The sequence below is a fragment of the Mustela erminea genome, chromosome 19 (assembly GCF_009829155.1).
Source record: "Mustela erminea isolate mMusErm1 chromosome 19, mMusErm1.Pri, whole genome shotgun sequence".
Taxonomy (NCBI): Eukaryota; Metazoa; Chordata; class Mammalia; order Carnivora; family Mustelidae; genus Mustela; species Mustela erminea.
The window spans coordinates 42,201,480-42,220,391 of record NC_045632.1 but is presented as its reverse complement, the minus strand read 5'-3'; the positions used below and the strand labels follow the sequence as shown (position 1 = coordinate 42,220,391).

Sequence of the window (18,912 nt, the reverse complement as noted above, 5' to 3'; positions counted from 1 at the left end):
TCAAATGCCATCAACCCCTGCCCCCATAGGGTTTCAGGGTCCCAGAAGGTCAAGTTCTACATGCTGGATCCCCAGACAGCTCCAGATTCTAAAACCCTCTGGTTAGAACCTAAGGAAATGGGCTTGTTTCCACAGTTAGATGTGAGGAAGAATTTTCCAGCTGTTCAGATGTGGAAGATTTGGCAACGGGTCATGAGGAGAAATGAAGATCCTCTTGGCCTCCGGTCATAGTGTGTGTGTGTGCAGGGGGTGTGGACTGCCAAGAAGAGGGGAAGAGGAGATGGGGTAGAAAGCCAGATTCTGGGAAGTGGCTGGGAAGGGAAAAGAAGGGACAGTGGCTAAGCCAGTCTTCCCACTTCCCTTCTGGGGTCATTTCCCAACAGGGCAGCAAGGTCAGCTAGGGCTGGGGGGTCACCTGTTCCACCCTCGTCCCAAGTGGTTACCGCACAAGGTGAGACTTCCTTGTTACCCGAAGGACAGAAATAGATCCCAGGTGATGGCCAGTGATCCATGCCCAGAACTACCAGGGTTATTCTGAGAGCGGCAGGCACAGAGCCAGGCCAGGCTTGCTCAAATGGAACTGAGCTGGAAGTGGCATCCTTGGCCTGCAGGCTCACCCTGCCCTTTCAGGAATCCTGAATGGGGTGTGGGGATTGGAGCCGTATGCAGGCCAACCCTCGAGAGGTGGGCTTCGGATCCTGACTCGGCCATGGGATCTTGAACAAGTCGCTTGGCATCTCCAAGCATCAGCGTCCTTCTCAAATGATAGGGACCTCGATCCCTGAAGCTGACAGTTAGTGCGCAATTGATGTGTGAATCTCTATTTCGGCTGTCCCAGAGTGCAAGGGGTCCAGAAAAGGCAAGGGCCTTGTCTGTATAGCCCACCTGCCAACAGGCCTCTTACCCACCAGTCTGAAGGAGTCAGAGTAAGGCACAAAAGCACGTTTCTGGAAGGGCTTGTGGGGATTTTCCAGGAAAAACTCCATCCAACTGGAGAATTCCATTCCTGGCCCTGCTGCCCAGGGCTTGGACTAAGGAGGGGATGCTCTGGCTCATTCTGGTTCTGTCCAGCTCCTGCTCCTTGCCTGCAAAGCTCAGGTCAGGGTGCCTCAAACCATAAGCTTTTGTTGTTTGCTATGGCCCCAAGGTCCCACTCGAGGCCCTGGCACAGGACGGTGCTGGGCTCACAGCTGGTCCTCTTCTGACCCCTCATCCCTTCCAGGGCTCCTCCCCTTTCTTCATCCAACATGTTGGAGCATTTTCCCTGGAACCAGCCCCTGCCTTCAGGATCAACCCCAGTGGAAAAGGATAAGCCAGCGTGGTGGACACTGACTGGGGGAGAGATGACATTTGACCCAGCTCAGGGGGTGGGGGTTGACAAAGGCAGCCAGAGTAGGAAAGGATGACTAGGGTGGGACAACAGCATGGGCAAAATCTCAGAGGACTGGGACATGCTGTGACCTACTGTGACATTTCCCTGAGGCTGGAGCACAGGTTTGAGGGTGACTGATGGGCACCATGGTCAAGGGTGGGAAATGAACTGAACTTAGTTATTTGCTGAGCTGGAACTGGAACTCGGTTGCTTTCCCAGCCTGGGCCTCTTCCTTCACAGCTACCCCCAACCAGGGTTTTCCCTGGGTTTGGCCAGGAATGGGGGTGGGGTGGGGGTGGGGTCTTCTCGGTGGGGAGAGTCAGGCGGGCAAATAGGAATCTCAAGACAAAACAAGGTGTTACAGCTGGGCCCAAGGGGACCTGGCTCAGCTTGCCACAAGGTGGTCACCCTCGCCACCCTCTGGGATATTCCTGCACCCACGAAATGCCCACAAAGGTCCCCGGTGGTGCTAGAACACTCAGCATTCTGGGAGCAAAGCTTTTGTAGGATCCCAGCAGGACCCTGGGCACAACTAGGTCCACTCTGTCATTTTTTTTTTTTTTAAGATTTTATTTATTTATTTGACAGAGATCACAAGTAGGCAGAGAGGCAGGCAGAGAGAGACGGAGAAGCAGGCTCCCTGCTGAGCAGAGAACCCGATGTGGGGCTCGATCCCAGGACCCTGGGATCATGACCAGAGCCAAAAGCGGAGGCTTTAACTCACTGAGCCACCCAGGCGCCCCACACTCTTATCATTTCTATCTTAACTTCAGCCTAGTACCTGTCCCCTATCCAGCTTCAACCACCATCTCCTCCCCTAGGGAGGGGATCGTGGCTCCCCTCTACCCTGCAGGCTGGCGCCAAGGTTTATGAGCCAGTGCAGAAGGCTCTGAGAGCCATATGGGTGGAAAAAGTTACCCGGTTCTAAATCAGCCAGCCTCTGGGTGATCTCATCCCCTTCCCAATATAGTCACAGTCCCCTCCTCCACTACCAGCCCCTGGCCTGTGGGCTAAGTCACGAGGGAGCTGGTGGAGGGGCATGTGTGAGGGCTGGGGGGTTGGGGAAAGATTTCAGCTTGAGGTCACACTGTACATTCAGTTTCATAATGTGATTTCCCACCCTACCCCCCCACTTACAGTATCTCCATTTAGCAATTTCCCGTCTAATAATAAAGGTCTTCCACCATCACTTTTTTTCACTGTCACTTTAAAGTCTACCCGACTTTGCACCAGAATCTCTTTGTCCAGTATGTTGAGCAAGGCCATGTCAGCGGTGTCCACTTTCTCTTTCTTACTGACACCAGGGCCACGGCCATATTTGTCCAACCCCCCCCCTTCTGCAGCTGCCTGGTCCTGTCCCTCTCTCCTTCTCTCTCTGATACATTCTGACAGGTGCTGGACAGGAGAGCAGGTTTCACTGTGTGGCAGAATAGTTCTGGGCTCTCCCCCAAGCCAGAGGTGCCAAGCCCAGGGCAGGGAGGGGGATTGGAGACCAGTCCAGGGTGCCGAGGTCAGGAAAGCCAGGGAGGCTCTGATCTGCAGGCCCCTCCCACCTGCTTGAGGCAAGCAACCCCTCCCCCAGTTTCCACCTGCTTTTGCCTTCCCAACCCCACAGGCCAGGCTGACTGGGAACACAAGTAAAGGCGTCCTGTCTTGCACCCTCACAGCCCTGCTCCAGGCAGAGACGGAGACCCAGCCTCAGGGTGGGACCCCTGACAGTACATCCAGTTCACATCTTGCCAAACATTCCTCTAGCTTCTGCTAGAATGCTTGCACAGATAGATCACTCCTCCCTGCCTGACTTTAATTTAAGGGAGCAGAGAGGGCATGTTGGTATTTTTTTTTTTTTATCAGATGAGTGGATATTCAACAGAATCACATGAACGCTTAGGCAATCACATGAAAGCCAAGAGGAAGTTTTGAAGTCAGATACCAGGGTTCAAAACTCAGCTCCACATTACTAGTTTTGTGATCTTGAGCACATTGGTTCACTTTTCCAGGCTCAGTTTCACCATCTGTAGAATGGCTTCATGATACTTGCTTCATATAATCGTGAGATATACTATGAAGGATTGGTTCACGTGCTTATGCAGGAAAGAAAAAGGCCTTTCTTCCACATGCTTTGCTCTCTACAAGCTAGAGGCCAAGAAAGGCAGCAGTGTGGTTCCAGTGCAAAGCCGAAGAACCATGGGAATCAATGGTCTAAGTTCCAGTCAGAGTCCACAGGCCTAAAAACTAGGGGCACCAGATGTCCCAGAGCACAAGTGAATGTCCCAGCTCAATGGACAGCACATTTTTCTCTTTCTTCCCTTGGCCTCTTTTTTCTGTTCTAGCCCTGGGCTGATGCCCACCCACTTCTTTACTCAGTCTACTGTTTCAAATGCTAATCTCTTCTGGAAATACCCTCACAGACACAACCAGAAATAATATTTTACCAGCTTTCTGGGCATCCCTTAGCCCAGTCAGGTTAACACATAAAATTAACCATCACAGCCATCTCTCAGATTGACCAGTTATCCAGACTTTGCCGCACACGAATATTAATCCCCAGTATCAAAGTTCAGCCCAGATTGAAGAGGAGGAGAATTAGACCCCACAGCCTGATGGGAGGGGTGGCAAAGAATCTGTGGTCATCCTTAAAATCACAAGGAGCAAAAGGGGGGACGGTTCCAGCCTCCCTCCCAGGGGTGACCAGGGGGCAGCCTGACTCTTGGAAGAGGTGACCTCAGCTTGTGGAAGAAAGGCCTTTTTCTCTCTCCTCATTTCTTTCTTCCTGTGTGACACCTGGGGAGGAGTGGAGGAAGTTGGGGAGGAAGATTCTGAGGTTTCTCCCAAGAGTGAGGGGGGAGCCTAGAAGGTTCGGAGCTGACGAGTGATACATAATATTTGAGTCTGACCACGGTCACTCTGACTGCTGTGTGCTGGGTGGAGCTGACAGGAGGGGGAAGCTGTTGTTTGGGGACCACGGGTGGCCGGTAAAGGTGGTTTGAACGGCTCTTGGGGCTGGGACAGGGGATGAGGCAGTGGACTCCAGAGCTGGGCAGCTGGCTGTGGGGCCCAGCTTCAGGGAGCAGGAAGAGGAGGTGGGAAGGGTTCAGAGGTGTGGAGCAGTCCACAGAGGGGAGCACCCACACTGGGGGAGACTGGAAAAGGTGGCAACTGATCCCCCACCACCTACAGCCACCACCTGGCTCTGGCTGTTTTGGGACTTCAGCCGCCCTGTCCCCACAAAGCAGGGTTAAGTGATCACAGGACAGGGTCCTTCTCCTACCCCTAACTCACTCCAGCCCCAGGGAGGTCCAGGGTCTGGTGAGGCTCCCTGAAGGGTGTCCCAGGCTGCAGTCCCAGGGACCCTCTGCTCTGGCAGAACCGTGCCTCAGGGTCTCTTCTCAGGCATGATGTCCTCCCACTCCCTCCAGCTGTGGCTGGCACCAACATGGCCAGATGGTGACATCTAGAGGCAGACTCCTGTCTCACATTGCTTCTGGGCAGAATCCCCCAGCAAAGTGCCTGGACAGGCGGTGCCACGCGCGAGCGCTCCCCATTGGTGTTCCTGTCATGTCCTCCTCCGGATTGAGTGACCAAACACCAGGCAGAGCTCAGAAAAGAGCTGGCTCCTCCGTCCCTTCGTGCCAAAGTCCAGTTTGGAGTCAGCAAAGCCGCTGGAGCCCCAAGTGAACCCAGGGATACTCTCCCTTCCCACAAGCCAAAGACCTGTGAACTCCATGACATTCCCCATCCGCTACCCACCACGCCACACTATTTCAGAGGAAGGGTCATCCCAGCAGCTCAGCCCGCCTCTTATCACAGAGCCAGACCCCACCCTCCAGGCCCACCCTGTGTCCTGAGCCCCACATGAGAATTCCTTGCCTCTCCTTAGCGATGCTTTGAAAATCACTTGTGCATTTTCGTCTATCCACACCCACCGGTTTTCTCCTCAGCCCCTTTCCTCACACCTTTTCACACCACCGCTCACGGTTTTGCTACTACTTCTCTGACCTCTCTTTGACTGATTCCTCTTCATCTGCTTCCCTCCTCCCCCCAATCATCTCTCCCTCTGTCAATCCCCCCATCCTTCCTCGTTCATTCTACAATCAGCAGGACAGGGGGCCAGGCCTGATATTACAGCAGTGGAGTGGAGAGGAGAAAAACAAGAACCAACGCCCCAAAGCGCCTGGTTTCAGCGCTGCAGGGGAAGTGAAGGGGCGCGGAGGGGTGCGGTGCTGCCTCCACCGCACCTCCAAGCCGACGAGGAGAAAGCCACGCCCACCGCACCTCTACGCGGACCAGGTGTAGGCCACGCCCACAGCCCCTTCTGCGCTCTTTGCCTGGCGGCGTTCGCTCTGCTCTCCCAGGAGACCACCGAAGGCGCCCCCTTGCCCACCCAACCACATTTGGCTACCTCCCGCCTTAGCCCTCACTGCACTCTCATCCCTGCTTCCATAAAGACCCCAGAGTCTGTCCTCAGACCCACTGGACCAGACCCACCCCTGTTCTTCACTCCTCATGGTCCTTTCCCTGCTCCGTCTGGCCCATTCTCATGGCCATTGTGCCCAAGGTCACACCTCTCAGCCGCCCACTGGGAGGGGCCATCCCGGGAGCCTTGGACCCAGGGCGTAAGGTGTGTGCAGGGTGGACGGGACAGAGCAGCATTTGGTGGCAGACGTTCTTTCTGTTCATCTGCTGTAGGGAGGATAAGGTTGGGCCAGTGAGGTCTTTCCAGAATTCTGGAAAGGCAGGAAGAGTGAAGACGTGGGACAGAGCAGATTTTGGAAAGTCCCTCCATAGACCACTTTTCCAGACGTGACAGAAAGGAATGTGTCCTGGCCTACTTCCGCCTTGCCCCTTGCAGCTAGGCAGTTTCCCAGACACGACAGATAAGGTCAAGGGCTCGTGGAACAAAGACACTCTGACCCCTAGAAGTCTGGAGGGGACTCACCCGTTCCAGAGGGAGCTGCTTGGAGCACTGGCCACCCCGGATTCAGAGGGCCACGAGCCTGGGAACCACTATAGGGGATTTAACAGCATCAAGTGAAATCAAAACAAAAACTCTAGATATGAAGGAAACGACATGAATTTATTTCTTCCCCTTGGAAGGAGTCCAAGAGCTCAATCTTTAAAATTTAATTCTCCGTTTCCCTTGTATTTTTATCATGTTCCAAAATGACGGAATATTGGAACACATGTGTTAAGTATATCTAGCTTCTTTTCAGCACCACCTACTTCTCCATCCCATCTCCACCCACCCTGGGCTGAAACTGTGCAATGAAAGAGTTTTCATGCATTATGTTCCCTTTTTGAAGGGGCCATTATTGGGACAAGTGGATGGACTGTGGATTTGGTTCAAATCTCAGCCCTACCACAGTGTCCGGGGCAAGTTTTTCAGTTTTGTGATATATAAGAGGGAAAGAGCTCCTCCTCTTATCTTCATCAGACCTCAGACATTCCCTTTTCCACCTTTCCCTCCAGCAAACCTGCTCCTTTTCAAGCCCAGGTGAACCACCCTAGCCCACACTGAAGTGTTAATGACTTAATAGTTGGATTGCTATCAAGAAGCACCCTGTGGGCGGGTGGGGGGGGCAGTGCTTAGGAGCTTTTTCTCTTCAGAGGCAGGAAGACAGAGCTCAGGAAGTGGGGATGGGAAGGAGGGGACCCTTCAACACTGGAGGTAACTGCCTGGAAATTTTCCCTAACGCTGGCTCTGCATTGAACACAAGCTGGTTTTATGAACTCAGTTAAATAATACGAAACCCCAGCAGGACTTGGCACTGAGTGTATGGACATCCTTACAACACAAGCCTTCACTTCCTTTTCCTTCATTTCAGGTCCCTGCACACAGGGTTAACACCAAATGAGGACTTCCTGTGTGGTCAGCAGCCATCAAAAATTTGCAGAGAAAACTTCTTTGGGGGCATGGGGGAGGGGGGGGCCTTGAACAGACTAAAATCTTCCCTGGCCAGATAAAGGTGGTGACTCAAAGACTGGACTCATCCAGTACCCTAAGGAATGAAGGAAATTACTATTCAAACCAAAAGACACCAAATTTCATTTAGCCTCTTTTATTGACAAGTTTCATTTAAATATCTCTAACAGTTAGAAAATCCATGTCCAATAAGAACATTGCTATACATCTTAAAATACAAATGTCAGTAAATATGAAAGAACAGGGTTAATCATTTTTCCAAGTCAATGCTTGATAAGAATTATTTTCCAGGAAGCACGTTACACAGCAGGTGCCCCAGGTATAAGGGACAGAGGCTCAGCCTCAGGAGATGATGGCACAGCAGCCCACGTTCCCACTCAGTGATAAGCCAGGCAGTCGACATGATGACAGCAGCACCAGTCTTCACAGCCCAGCTCCAAAGCTACACCAGGGTTTTTTTCTGCCAGGGGAAGGAGTCATGCTGAGACAAATGCACCACTTTAAAATGAAACTACGATGGCTCCATTCCAGGATCCTCTGGTTTAATCTGGGAAGCAGAGTTCTCCCAAGAGCTGTCAAGTGAAGATAGGTTACCAGGAACTGAGAGACCAAAGAGTCAAGCCAGACTTGTTCTGAACACATTTTCTTGTTCCATACAATTCATTATTCTCTTCTTTAGTTGACTCAAGTTCAAGCTGTTTCTATTGCACTGACGTACACAAGGTGCAACTTAGTTGTGTCTAAACTGAACTTTTACCCAGTGTGTCTGATGCAAACGATCTTTTAGGCCAATCCGACTTCTGGGAAAACTGTTTATATATTAACATACCTCAAAGTTCACATTTTCATTTTAACAAATCAGCTTTTTAAAAAATAACAAATTAGCTTGACTGTTACAAATACTATGTCAGAAAAACTGAATCTAAGTAACTTGACTTAGCATTCTAATTTGAATCTAGAACTATACCATCTTCTCTATTTTGACCAATCCCCGGAATCAGCAGGGTTGTATTATTTATACATAAAACAATATCTAAATTATGCCAATATTACCAAAGCCTCTTACCTAAACTATGACGCAGTTTAAAGAACCAAAGCATAATGTATTCAAGTTACATCCAAAATATTAAATGGTCCATCTTATTTCTTAGTTCATTTTAGATGTCTCAAAATTGAAAGCTTCACATAAAAGAAATGATAAATGCTCTGGAAGACTGACAAGTACCACCAACCCCCTCTCAAATTCCAGTGTCCTCCAGCAATAGCCTATGTTGCCTCGGAAAGGCCAGTGACACCAGAAGTTGGGTCGGGGACATAGACATGCTGGGGCTTAACCAGGAGGCTCTCCTTGGAGCATTCAGGGAAAGAGCTGAGAGAACCTGAGAGAGTTCACTGTGGAAAAAGGCAGACAACAATTCAGCCTTTTTTCCACTTCAATATACCGACTAGAAAGCGGGCAGTATATTAGGCAGAGAGAGAACACAGATATGCTTGGAGAAGCAGGCAGGAAGTCTGTGTCCTCTCAGCTGTCCCATGAGTTACTGCATCAGATGTATTTTGTGACCCACGCTAGGCTCCCAAATGGGATTCAGACAGTCAGAAATATGGTAAATGCCCGGAGGTGGGCCAGGGTTGAGCTGGCATCAAGAACAAAGGATGACAGACAAGCAGTCTTCATCTCCAGCAACAAACCTTCCTGCAAGCACAATAGCAGTGATTCATGTTTCATTTCTCAATTAAGATGTAGGAGATCAAAAGAACACTAATGGTTTTGAAATAGAATGACCAAGCCTGAAGCACTGAGTAGAGATGAAGCCCCTGTCACCAAAAAGTTACACTGGAAAGCAGACAGAGGAATGTCTCCCAGCTAGAAGTCCCCAACACATGAATGAATGTCACTGGGACATGAAAAGTCAAACTCTCTTTTCTTTCAGTGGATGGCACAAGATGGAGACGAAGAGAGGGTTCAACCAACGTAGTGCGGGAAGACAGAATGGTCAGCTTTGTGGGATTATATGTGTGTTTCTGTTTAGGGACACACTTCCTGTTGTTTAAATGCCACCGCGATTCACAAGAACATGAAATTCGTTCCCCGAGAAAGGAGGCACGTGCCTTCATTTGAAATAAACACGAAGACTGTGCCGCCCACAGAAGTCATTACGGGTCACATTTTAATTTTTGCCCCAACTCCTATACTAAATATGGTCTGCTCCCCAAGGAGCAGCTGAGGCCATTCAGCCCACAGTCTCCAGGCAAGTGTCCTGTCTGACCAGTCTCACTCGTCCCACTTGCCTCCTGCCTTTCAGGAGGTGAACAGGCAGCCTTCAGTTAGTGACTTCTCAAATCCTTTGTGTTTTCACAGTCCAGGCTCAGGTCTAGTCTTAAGTCCAAAATCCATAGCACGTGCCAGTCCTGCCCACTGACTTGTCCCAACTATCATGGTACATAATCACATCTTCTCCTTCCCTGCAACCCTCTGGAGAGGGAGCCTTCCTCCGGGACAGCACTGCGCAGTCAGCAGCTGCAGAGCGAGGCAGTCAGCAGAGCAGAGGTAGGAGGATTAGGTGGAATTCACAGAAGAACGTTTGAGAGGTATAATCAGAAAGGCTAAGTGCTCTCAATTAACCTGCCCAGAGGCTAAGCCCGGAGGGTATTTTTAATGCAGGGAAGGCCAGGAATTAAGGCTTAGACAGAAGTTACCTCCTAGTATGGCTCAAGGTTCAAGGGGTGAGACACAGCAGAAGGGCTCGCCAGATGCACAAGTGAATTCAGCTGGTGCAGAGGCCTACCCACCCTCACCCCTCTTGGCTGAAAACCAAGACGAATCATTCCAAGCATGCTTACAAGCAGGCCCGTTTGCAACTCTGAGGACTCGGTTTTAGGCCAAACTAAAACACAATGAGGGTGTAGCATCACATAATGTTTTCACAAGTGGAGTCACACAAAAAAGTTCGAATGTTGCATAGAAAAGTATTCTAAAATATGCTTTGTAAACCTAGGTCTTAGTAATTTAAAAATAAAAACTAAACAAAACCTTCCTTCATAGTCTAGCTGTCCACGACTGTGAACTGAGGAAAACTGCCAAGTGTGCTGATTTTGCGGCATAACCTCAGAAAATCCTGAAGTTCTTCACATTCTCAGAACGATGATTAAACTTACCCTCGGAAGGCTCAGGCTGACAGTTTAACAAGAGTGTCTTTATAAAAGGGCTTTGGCTATGGGCCCAAGCCCATACACTCTCCATGCCCTGCCCTCTCTGCATAGAAAAGGTGACCAAAACACTCGGGGACATGAAATCACTGCTACTGTTTTTAAACCAAGGCTAGTTTTTTTTCGCTCACGTTAGTCTATTTTTAAGCAAGCTACATCTGCTTGCCTTTTTAAGAGTAAGGTCTGAAGAGCCAGCTTAAGGATAAATGAAAAATGTCTTAGCAAAGCATTTAAGTTAACGTTGGCCAGACGGGAGCCTCTCAACCCCCCCTGTAATAGGCATCTATTGATTCTGAGTTAAAATACACCACCGTGACAGTGATGTCATCCCTGTACATCCTCGCCAAGTCCTCTGGCAACGTCAGCATCGCTGTCAGCCGCTCAGGCTCCATCTCCCCGTACTCATTGGTCCCTATGGCGTGTCTGATCAGACGTGTGGCCGCGTTTTGGTCGGCTGCGTGGAGCCCCTGGGCTTTCCTCTGCAGCAGCAGGCTCTGCATGAGTCCCAGGTTGGCAGGTCTCTGGGCCAGGTCTGGCTTGTGCCGACCTGCTTCGGCCAGGTGCTCCACCACCAGCCTCACCACTTCCTCGTTGCCCAGCACGTCCCACAGACCATCCGAGGCCAGCACGAGGAACTTATCCTGGGGTCTCAGCCGGTGGTAGGTGACCTCAGGCTTGGCAGTCAGGTAGGGGGGAGTATAGTAATGTGGGGGGGTAAACTGGTAAATATTAAGGGCCTCGGTGTCAAAGCCCCTCTCCAGGACACTGTGCTGCAGCTCTTTACTCCACTTCAGCTGGACATCCCCAAAGGCCCTGCAGGGCATGAGGACGCCCAGCAGCCTGTGGTCCACGATGACTGTCCTGTCCTCTGACTCAGGGTGCTCCCTCTTCAGCCGCGACAGCTCGGCCGGGTTCCAGGCATTATGGTCGCAGGTGAGGGGTAGACAAGACCACATGCCATTGTCCTCCTGGACCCCAAGGATGGCCCGACAGTCACCAGCGTTTGCCACATGCAAGTGAACTCCATCCACGTGGGCCATGCAAGCTGTTGCTCCAGAGAAGGCGACCTGGAGTGAAAGGTTCCTTGTCATCTCATCTTCCAGGGGGGCCTGGACTTCCAGCGAGATGTCAGAATCCAGTCTCTGGAAGGAATGAGTTAATGCTTCCTTAATGTTGAGTCCCATTTCCATGTGCAGGTCAAGCAGCTCCTGCCAGTAGACACGGAGGTGATCGAGGTGCACAGACGTGACATCCTTGTAGATACTGTCCCCTGGGCGCTTGAGCCAATGCAGGATGGGCAGCAGGGGCTTCATGCTTTCCACAGCTCCCTCCATCCGCTCCAGGGTCTGCTGGGACATCAGTGACACGGCCACATAGTAGAAGAGCCTCTCACTCACTGCTTGAGCACACGCATGGCCACCGTGTCCGTCAAAGATGCCAAACATCAGACCATTGGTCTGCAGGCAGGTAGCGATACCTCGACGGTCTTCCACCGGGGAATTGGCAGCCAGCTGGTTGCTCTCAAACCGTAACACCGAATTTGGGACTCCACTGACGAGGTCAAGAATCTTGTGGGCTGACTCGCCGGCTCGCAGAACTTCATTTACCTGCTGAGGGCTGAGCTGCAACTGAAAGTCATCTTCCTCTGTTGATGTGTGTCTGGAGGCTTTCTGCAGAGCGAAGCCACTGCACGGGACACTGCTTTTTCTGGTGCCTGGTAGGTAGGAAAAGAGTCTCCACCTTGCTTCATTTCCATTTGAGGCCCACCTTGAATATAAACGTTTGCCCCCCTGTAATGTTGCAATGCCGCTCCTCGCAGAATTTTTTAAGATCCAGAAGGGCAAAGTACTTGGCATTATGAAACTATACCAGCAAATGTGTTCCTTCAGCAAAAGGGGCTTTCTTTAGACCTGAAAATTAAAGAGTCGAAAAAAGCTCAAATTCAATTTCTTAAAAACAATGACTTCTGGGGGTGCCTGGGTGGCTCAGTAGGTTGGGGCCTCTGCCTTCGGCTCAGGTCATGATCCCAGGATCCTGGAACTGAGTCCCACATCGGGCTCTCTGCTCAGCGGGGAGCCTGCTTCCCCCTCTCTCTGCCTGTCTCTCTGCCTACTTGTGATCTCTGTCAAATAAATAAATAAATAAATAAATAAATAAATAAATAAATAAAATCTTAAAAAAAAAACCAAACAATGACTTCTGAAAACATGTGCTACCATCCTGAACAAATGCAGTTTAAGATAAACTTCAAAAGAGTTGACTAAATTCAAAATACATAAGTAAGTTGCCCTACCTCCCATTACAACACATAAGTAACATTCCAGAAAGTGGAGAAAACAGGGTTTTTATATGCTCTCCACTCTTAGAGAGCCACTGAAGGCTTCCCCACAGGGCTCATTCATTCCTCACAACTGACGCAAGATACCTGCTTTTCCACTGTTCTATAAGCTCCATGAAATCAGGAACCCAGGTTCCCTTACTCACCAGTGGCTTTCCAGGGCCCAGCCCTACACAAGGTACACAACAGGCCCTCAACTACTGGTCGACATGGCATTGCCAAAGGCCCAAAAGCAAACCAGGTATGACACGAGCTCTCTAACATCAGATACACTGCTTCACTTGACTAAGCTCCAGCTGTCTGACAGTGGGATGAGAACACCAGCGTCATGAGGTTTTTTTGAGGATTTAATGAAATGACTCTTCTGCTCCAAAAAGGTAGTTATTACTTTTATCATTAGGTGACTCCTCTAGTCATTCTGTATACATTTTTATATAGCTGAAACCACAACTTACACTGTGGTTTTCTTTTTAAAAGTATTTTATTCACAATAAATTTCATGCATGTGCAATACCCCATTTTGGCACAAACAATCTCAATTTACTTAACTGTTCTTCACTGTTGTAGATTCAGAGGTCTTTTCCATTGGCTAACATTTATGGAACACCAAACGGCACTGTGTTGCACACCAACCTTTTCCCTACTTAGGTTTTAACCTACTTATTTCCCGAAGGCCGGAATCAGTAGGTCAAAGGGTGTAGATTCGTATTGCCAAGCTGATTTCCAAAAGATTCACATGCCTCCCCAAGGACACGAAAGGAACAGTTTCCTAGCAGCTTCAACAGACTCTGATGGCATTTTTTCTTAGACCAAAAAAAAAAAAAAAAAAAAAAAAACCACAAAGAAACAAACAAACCAAAAAAAACCCTGCTCTATTTTATTTTCTCAGATGGCCTAAGAGGAGCGTTTCCCACGTGTTTTCGGATTTTGTTCAGAAGACCAGCCCTCCACAAGTTTGTCTGTTGAGGCACTGGGAGCTTACAGAACTAAGGATCGTCCTCCTCCCCTCAGCCCACCCCGCTGAACTTGGGGACGGGGCGGTAGGTCAAGGAGTACAGAGGGCGCCTGGCACCTCCCACCCCTCCGGGGCCCTACAGAGAAACCAGGCAACGCTTTCCAGCCCAAGAAGGTCCACCGCAGCAGGGATCCAAACAATTTCGCGCCCCTCAAAAAATCAAACAGGTCCCAAGTTCAAGTCTCTGACCCACAGCCTCATAAAGAAGAGTTCGGGCTCCGGAGTCCACCAAGCCCGATCTCCTTCAAGCCCGCACCGGCCACGTCCCTGAGCCCCAGCTTCAGCCTGCCAAACAGGCAAATTCAGTCGAGGCGCCTAGCTCACAGGGGTGCTCCAAGAGCTAAAGCAGCTCGTGCGGTGCCCGGGTCCGAGGCCAAGGGTCTTTGGCAAGTCCGCGAGCCCACGTGGCGCGTGCGCGCGGTGGGGTGACCGTCGCTGCGGGTCCGCCCCCTCACCTCATCTCACCTCGGCTCTCCACCTCATCACCTGATCCAATCTTGCGGGCCGGGGTGAGCCAGGCGCAGGCGACACCCAGGGGGTTGGAGGAAGAGTCCGCATCCCACGATCGCCTCCCTTCCTTACCTCGGACCTTCGCTCTCCTCTCACCAGCTTGCTCCACCACCGCCGCCGGGTCCGTCCCGTCAGTTCCGCGCCTGCGCACAGTGCCGCGGCTGCCACTCCTCCAACCTCACCTCCTTGAAGCGGCCCCTTGTGCAGATCCAGATGGAGAAGGAAGCATCCTCTCGCCGGCTCTTATTGGTTCACCTGCGGAGGCGGGCTCTTGACGGACGGAGAAATTGTCCAATAGCCGAGGAGGACAAGGGGGCGGGCAGGGCGGGATGAACCAAATCCGGTTCCTCCCCACCCATCCCCACCAGTCTCCTGGGCTCTGAGTGGTGAGGGGGCTGAGCGTCCGGCTGGAACCCCACCGCTTTACCTCCCACACTCTGCACACCCCAAACCGAGAAGCCTCTTCAGTTCCTTACTCTTGTTAATAATACCTCACGGCTTCCTCTCCATTGCTTTGCGGACCGGTCCAGACCCCTCTCCCAGGCACCGCAGCCTTATGTTCAGTCACTTGTACACCTCCTTCTGGAGGCGGTAGATACGCCTTCCTGCCAAGCCTGCGTTTGCTCTCCTGCCCTAACCTACAGTAATGGGCCCACTGTCTTCCCAGATGGCCTAAACCAGAAGCCTGGGAGTCTTTTTTTTTTTTTTTTTTTTTTTGCTTTAAAGATTTATTGATTTTTATTAGAGAGAGAGAGAGGTAGCAGGAGAGGGGAGGAAGAGAATCCTAAGCAGACTCCCGCTGAACGCGGAAACCTAACTGGGACTGGATCTCAGGACCCTGAGAGCATGATCTGAGCCCAAACCCAGACTCGAAGGCTTAACTGACTGAACCACCTGGGTGCCCCTGGAATTCTGGGAGTCTTTACTCTCCCTCTTTCTACCCCCTCTCCTGTCAGTTATCTAATCCTGTTCGCTTTATCTCCCAAGTATCTCTCCAATCCAGGCTTTTGTCTCCAGCGACTTCAGGGCCCTATTCTAATCCTCTCAACTGGCTCCCTGCCTTCCACTTCAATTTAGCAGCTTTTCTAACGTAGACTAGGCAGTTACCCTTCTAAAACTTAAATTCCTGCTCTGCAGTCTTCATTGGTTCCCTAGGGACCATTGGGCCTTCAAAAGACAATTACATTGGTCTGGTCACTGACAGTTACCCGAAATGGTTAGCAGTTGGTAGGTTGAGAAAGGCTGAGAACCAAGATACCAGATAATGCCTCAGTCCCCTGCCTTGTGGGATTCCGGTTATCCCATTTGCTTACTAATGGATTTACTCAAACTCTTCTACTACCTGTTGTAAAGCAAGTGCAGTCCTTTCCTGGAGGAGAGAAAACTCATGACCAGAGAGGCCACTTAGAGAGCCCTGAGAATGGGGTCTTCAGGAAGGAAGACACGCCAGCTTACCTGGAGAGCCTGGCCAGCCCATGTGGACCCAAGGACGTGTGTGCCATCCGACAGCTCCTGTCAGACTTACTCCTGGTATGACATACTGCCACTCACCCTTGGCCCTTTCCTGAAGTTTTATCTGTAAGTCATAATTTGCATAATTTGCATTATCTCTCTTCCTGGATATTGAGAAGACTCGTTCAGACTGAAACTAAAAGTAGCTCCAAGGCATTCTAAAGAAATGGTGCAATTTTATTTTTATTTTTCATATAGATAATTCATTTGGGGTGACAAAGGGTGACACAGCTTAATTACTCCATCTGTAGGTCTTTATGGGTGCCTGAGGTGACTGCTGGAGACACACAGCTGGCTGCCCCTACCACACTTCCCTGAGAAAAATTATAGCATTCTGTTAACTCTGAAACCACAGAATTTTTCTAAGTTACCACACAAAACAACAATTCCAAAATAAAAATATGCCCTTGATAATTTTGTGTGCACTGGAACTTTCCTTCAAGGGTTATAGCTAGTAGCTCAGTCACTGACATATGACAGTCAGCCCGAGAACTCCAGCCAGTCTCCTAGTGGTTCTTTGTTTCAAGGCCTTATAAGAAGACAAATGAAGGAAAAGGACTTACTCTCCTTGAGAAGGGAAAAGCAGCAGATCAGCTATCGTTTTCTGAGGAAATGTGAAAATACTTGGCCTCAGTCGTAATGGAGCAAATTAAAATGAGATACTGGTTTTTGTCAGTCAGCCTGACAAACATTAAAACATGAACATGAACAAACATTAAAACACTCATACTGGTGGGGTGCCTGGGTGGCTCAGTGGGTTAAGCCTCTGCCTTCAGCTCAGGTCATGGTCCCAGGGTCCTGGGATGGAGCCCCGCATCGGGCTCTCTGCTCTGCGGGGAGCCTGCTTCCTCCTCTCTCTCTGCCTGCCTCTCTGCCTACTTGTGATCTCTGTCTGTCAAATAAATAAATAAAATCTTTGAAAAAAAAAAAAAACAACACTCATACTGGTGAGTAGGCATTGCCATCTAGGTAGCTGGGAGTGTAAATTGAGGCTACCCAATGGATAGATCTTTGATCCACTTACTCTACTTCTTTTAATTTATCTTAAAGAGATAGTCAAAGGTAGGGGTGCCTCGGTGGCTCAGTCCATTAAGCATCTGACTCTTGGTTTCTGCTCAGGTCGTGATCAGAGTAGTGAGATCTAGTCCCAACTTGGTCTCCACACTCAGTGCTCAGTGTGGAGTGGGCTTGAGATTCTTTCCCTTTCCTCCCTCCGTCTCCCCCTCTATCTGTCCCTCTGCTCTTCCCCACATTTGCATGTGTGCTCTCTATCAAATAAGTAAATAAAATCTTAAAAAGAGAGAGAGAGAGAGAGACAGTCAAAGGTAAACAATACGAAATATCTTTTTTTAAAAAAGATTTTATTTATTTATTTGACAGACAGAGATCACAATTAGGCAGAGAGGCAGGCAGAGAGAGAGGAGGAAGCAGGTTCTTTGCTAAGCAGAGAGCCTGATGTGGGGCTCAATCCCAGGACCCTGGGATCATGACCTGAGCTGAAGGCAGAGGCTTTAACCCACTGAGCCACCCAAGCGCCCCCAATATGAATTTTCTGCAGTAAACATACATATATATCACTCCATCTGGCCTATCTTGTATAATCAGGGGAAGAAAGGAGGAGGAGGGGGAGGAGAAGAAGGAGCAGCAGCAGCAGCAAAACTGTATTTTAAAAAACAGCCTGACCTGGGTAGGGAGTTAGATATCTTGGATGATTTTGGAGAAATTCCCTGAGTTGCTAGCTACACGGATAAGAGTTTCTATGGAATGTTAGGAAAGCTGGATCTGAGGATAATGTTGTGTCGGGGGAACTGAAATGGTACAGCCTTTTTTTTTTCCCAACTGCCAAAACTATAACGTCTAGGCCTGATAGTTATAACGTCTATAACTATAGATATAGTTATAACGTTTAGGCCTGTGAGAATCTGTAGAAACCTCAGGTATCTTTCTTCTTTGCCAGCAAGTAGATGCACTTATCCATGGAGAGGTTCAGAGGCATCATCGCTCCTCAACACATCTGAATAAACCCAGAAAAACCTTCCCACTGCTCTGAGCACATCTGTGCTCTCAGATGTATCTGAGACTGGTGCCATCCCAAATCAAGTAACTCAGCTTCACCACATTTGTCCAAGCTGGTGGCTTTTCCTGGTGCCATTTTCTCCCAAACTGACCACACACATGGACACATGTGTGCTTGCACACACACACACACACACACACACACACACACACAGGGCCCTCTCTCCTTCAGAGGGAATGGTTAACAATCCATACAGAGTAGCAAACTCAAGGACATATTTAGCAAGTCTTGGGGACACTAGTGACAAAGGCTTGGGAATTTTTTAAAAACGCAAGTCTTGTTTCAGCCCTCTCCTCAAACTTGCTCTGAAGCAACAGACCTCACCAGGTTATCAGGAAGCCTCAAAGTGGTTGTGTTAAGCTCCTAGGTAGTAGAGCCAAAGCTAAAGATTGGCCTTCCCTGGAGGCAGATGGGCAGACCCCTTAGGGGAAAACTCATTCGGTACTTCTGTCTCTTGAAGGCTTTTCCAAACACAGATCAGTCTCTTTTACCTGCTTGGTGGATCAGCTGCACCCAAGGCTGTGATGACCTAGGCCAGAGGTCATCTCCTGTAACCCCGAAACAATCAGTTCCTTGGCCACCACCATCCCACAGTCATCTTGACTCAGACTTATTCACTGGCAGGCCCAGGATTTTCCATCATCCTGGAGTCCTACGCCTGAGGCCCAGCTCTTGCTCCTGTTTGCTGTGTGGTCTTGGGCAGGTCACTTCTTCTCTCTGAGCCTCTGTAGAACTCCTTGTTTGGAAGGGGCAGTTTTGTGGGCCTGGTAGTTGGCACTGGCACTTCGAGTTGCCAGTGACTCATATCTTTTCTTGAAAGTAAGTTTGGAGTGGAGCAGAAGAACCACTCTTGGGGTTTGGTATGGGTAAGAGGAAGCAAGAGGGAGTTGGAAGACAGCCCTGGAGCCCCTCCACGCTTCTCATGGCTTCTCTTGTAGCTGCAGGGTGTGGAGTA

At 49.9% G+C, this 18,912-nt stretch overlaps 1 protein-coding gene across 4 annotated transcripts; it reads right to left on the bottom strand.

The window, feature by feature from the left end:
- Window positions 1-7,415: 7,415 nt before the first annotated feature.
- On the bottom strand, window positions 7,416-14,593 carry PDP2 (pyruvate dehyrogenase phosphatase catalytic subunit 2). 4 transcript variants are annotated; one of them, XM_032326618.1, is made up of 2 exons: window positions 14,441-14,593; window positions 7,416-12,415 (listed from the first exon to the last, which is right to left on the bottom strand). In XM_032326618.1, the coding sequence occupies exon 2, from the start codon at window positions 12,359-12,361 to the stop codon at window positions 10,766-10,768; it is 1,596 nt and encodes a 531-aa protein (XP_032182509.1). In that variant the 5' UTR covers window positions 12,362-12,415; window positions 14,441-14,593; the 3' UTR covers window positions 7,416-10,765. The 4 variants fall into 4 exon arrangements, with proteins under 4 accessions (XP_032182509.1, XP_032182511.1, XP_032182512.1 ...); XM_032326620.1 differs by lacking the exon at window positions 14,441-14,593 and adding an exon at window positions 14,314-14,434; XM_032326621.1 differs by lacking the exon at window positions 14,441-14,593 and adding an exon at window positions 14,324-14,434.
- Between the last annotated feature and the right edge of the window lie 4,319 nt (window positions 14,594-18,912).

Coding starts and splice junctions, on each gene's coding strand:
- PDP2 (XM_032326618.1), bottom strand. CDS start 12,361: ATGCCAAGTACTTTGCCCTTCTGGATCTTAAAAAATTCTGCGAGGAGC.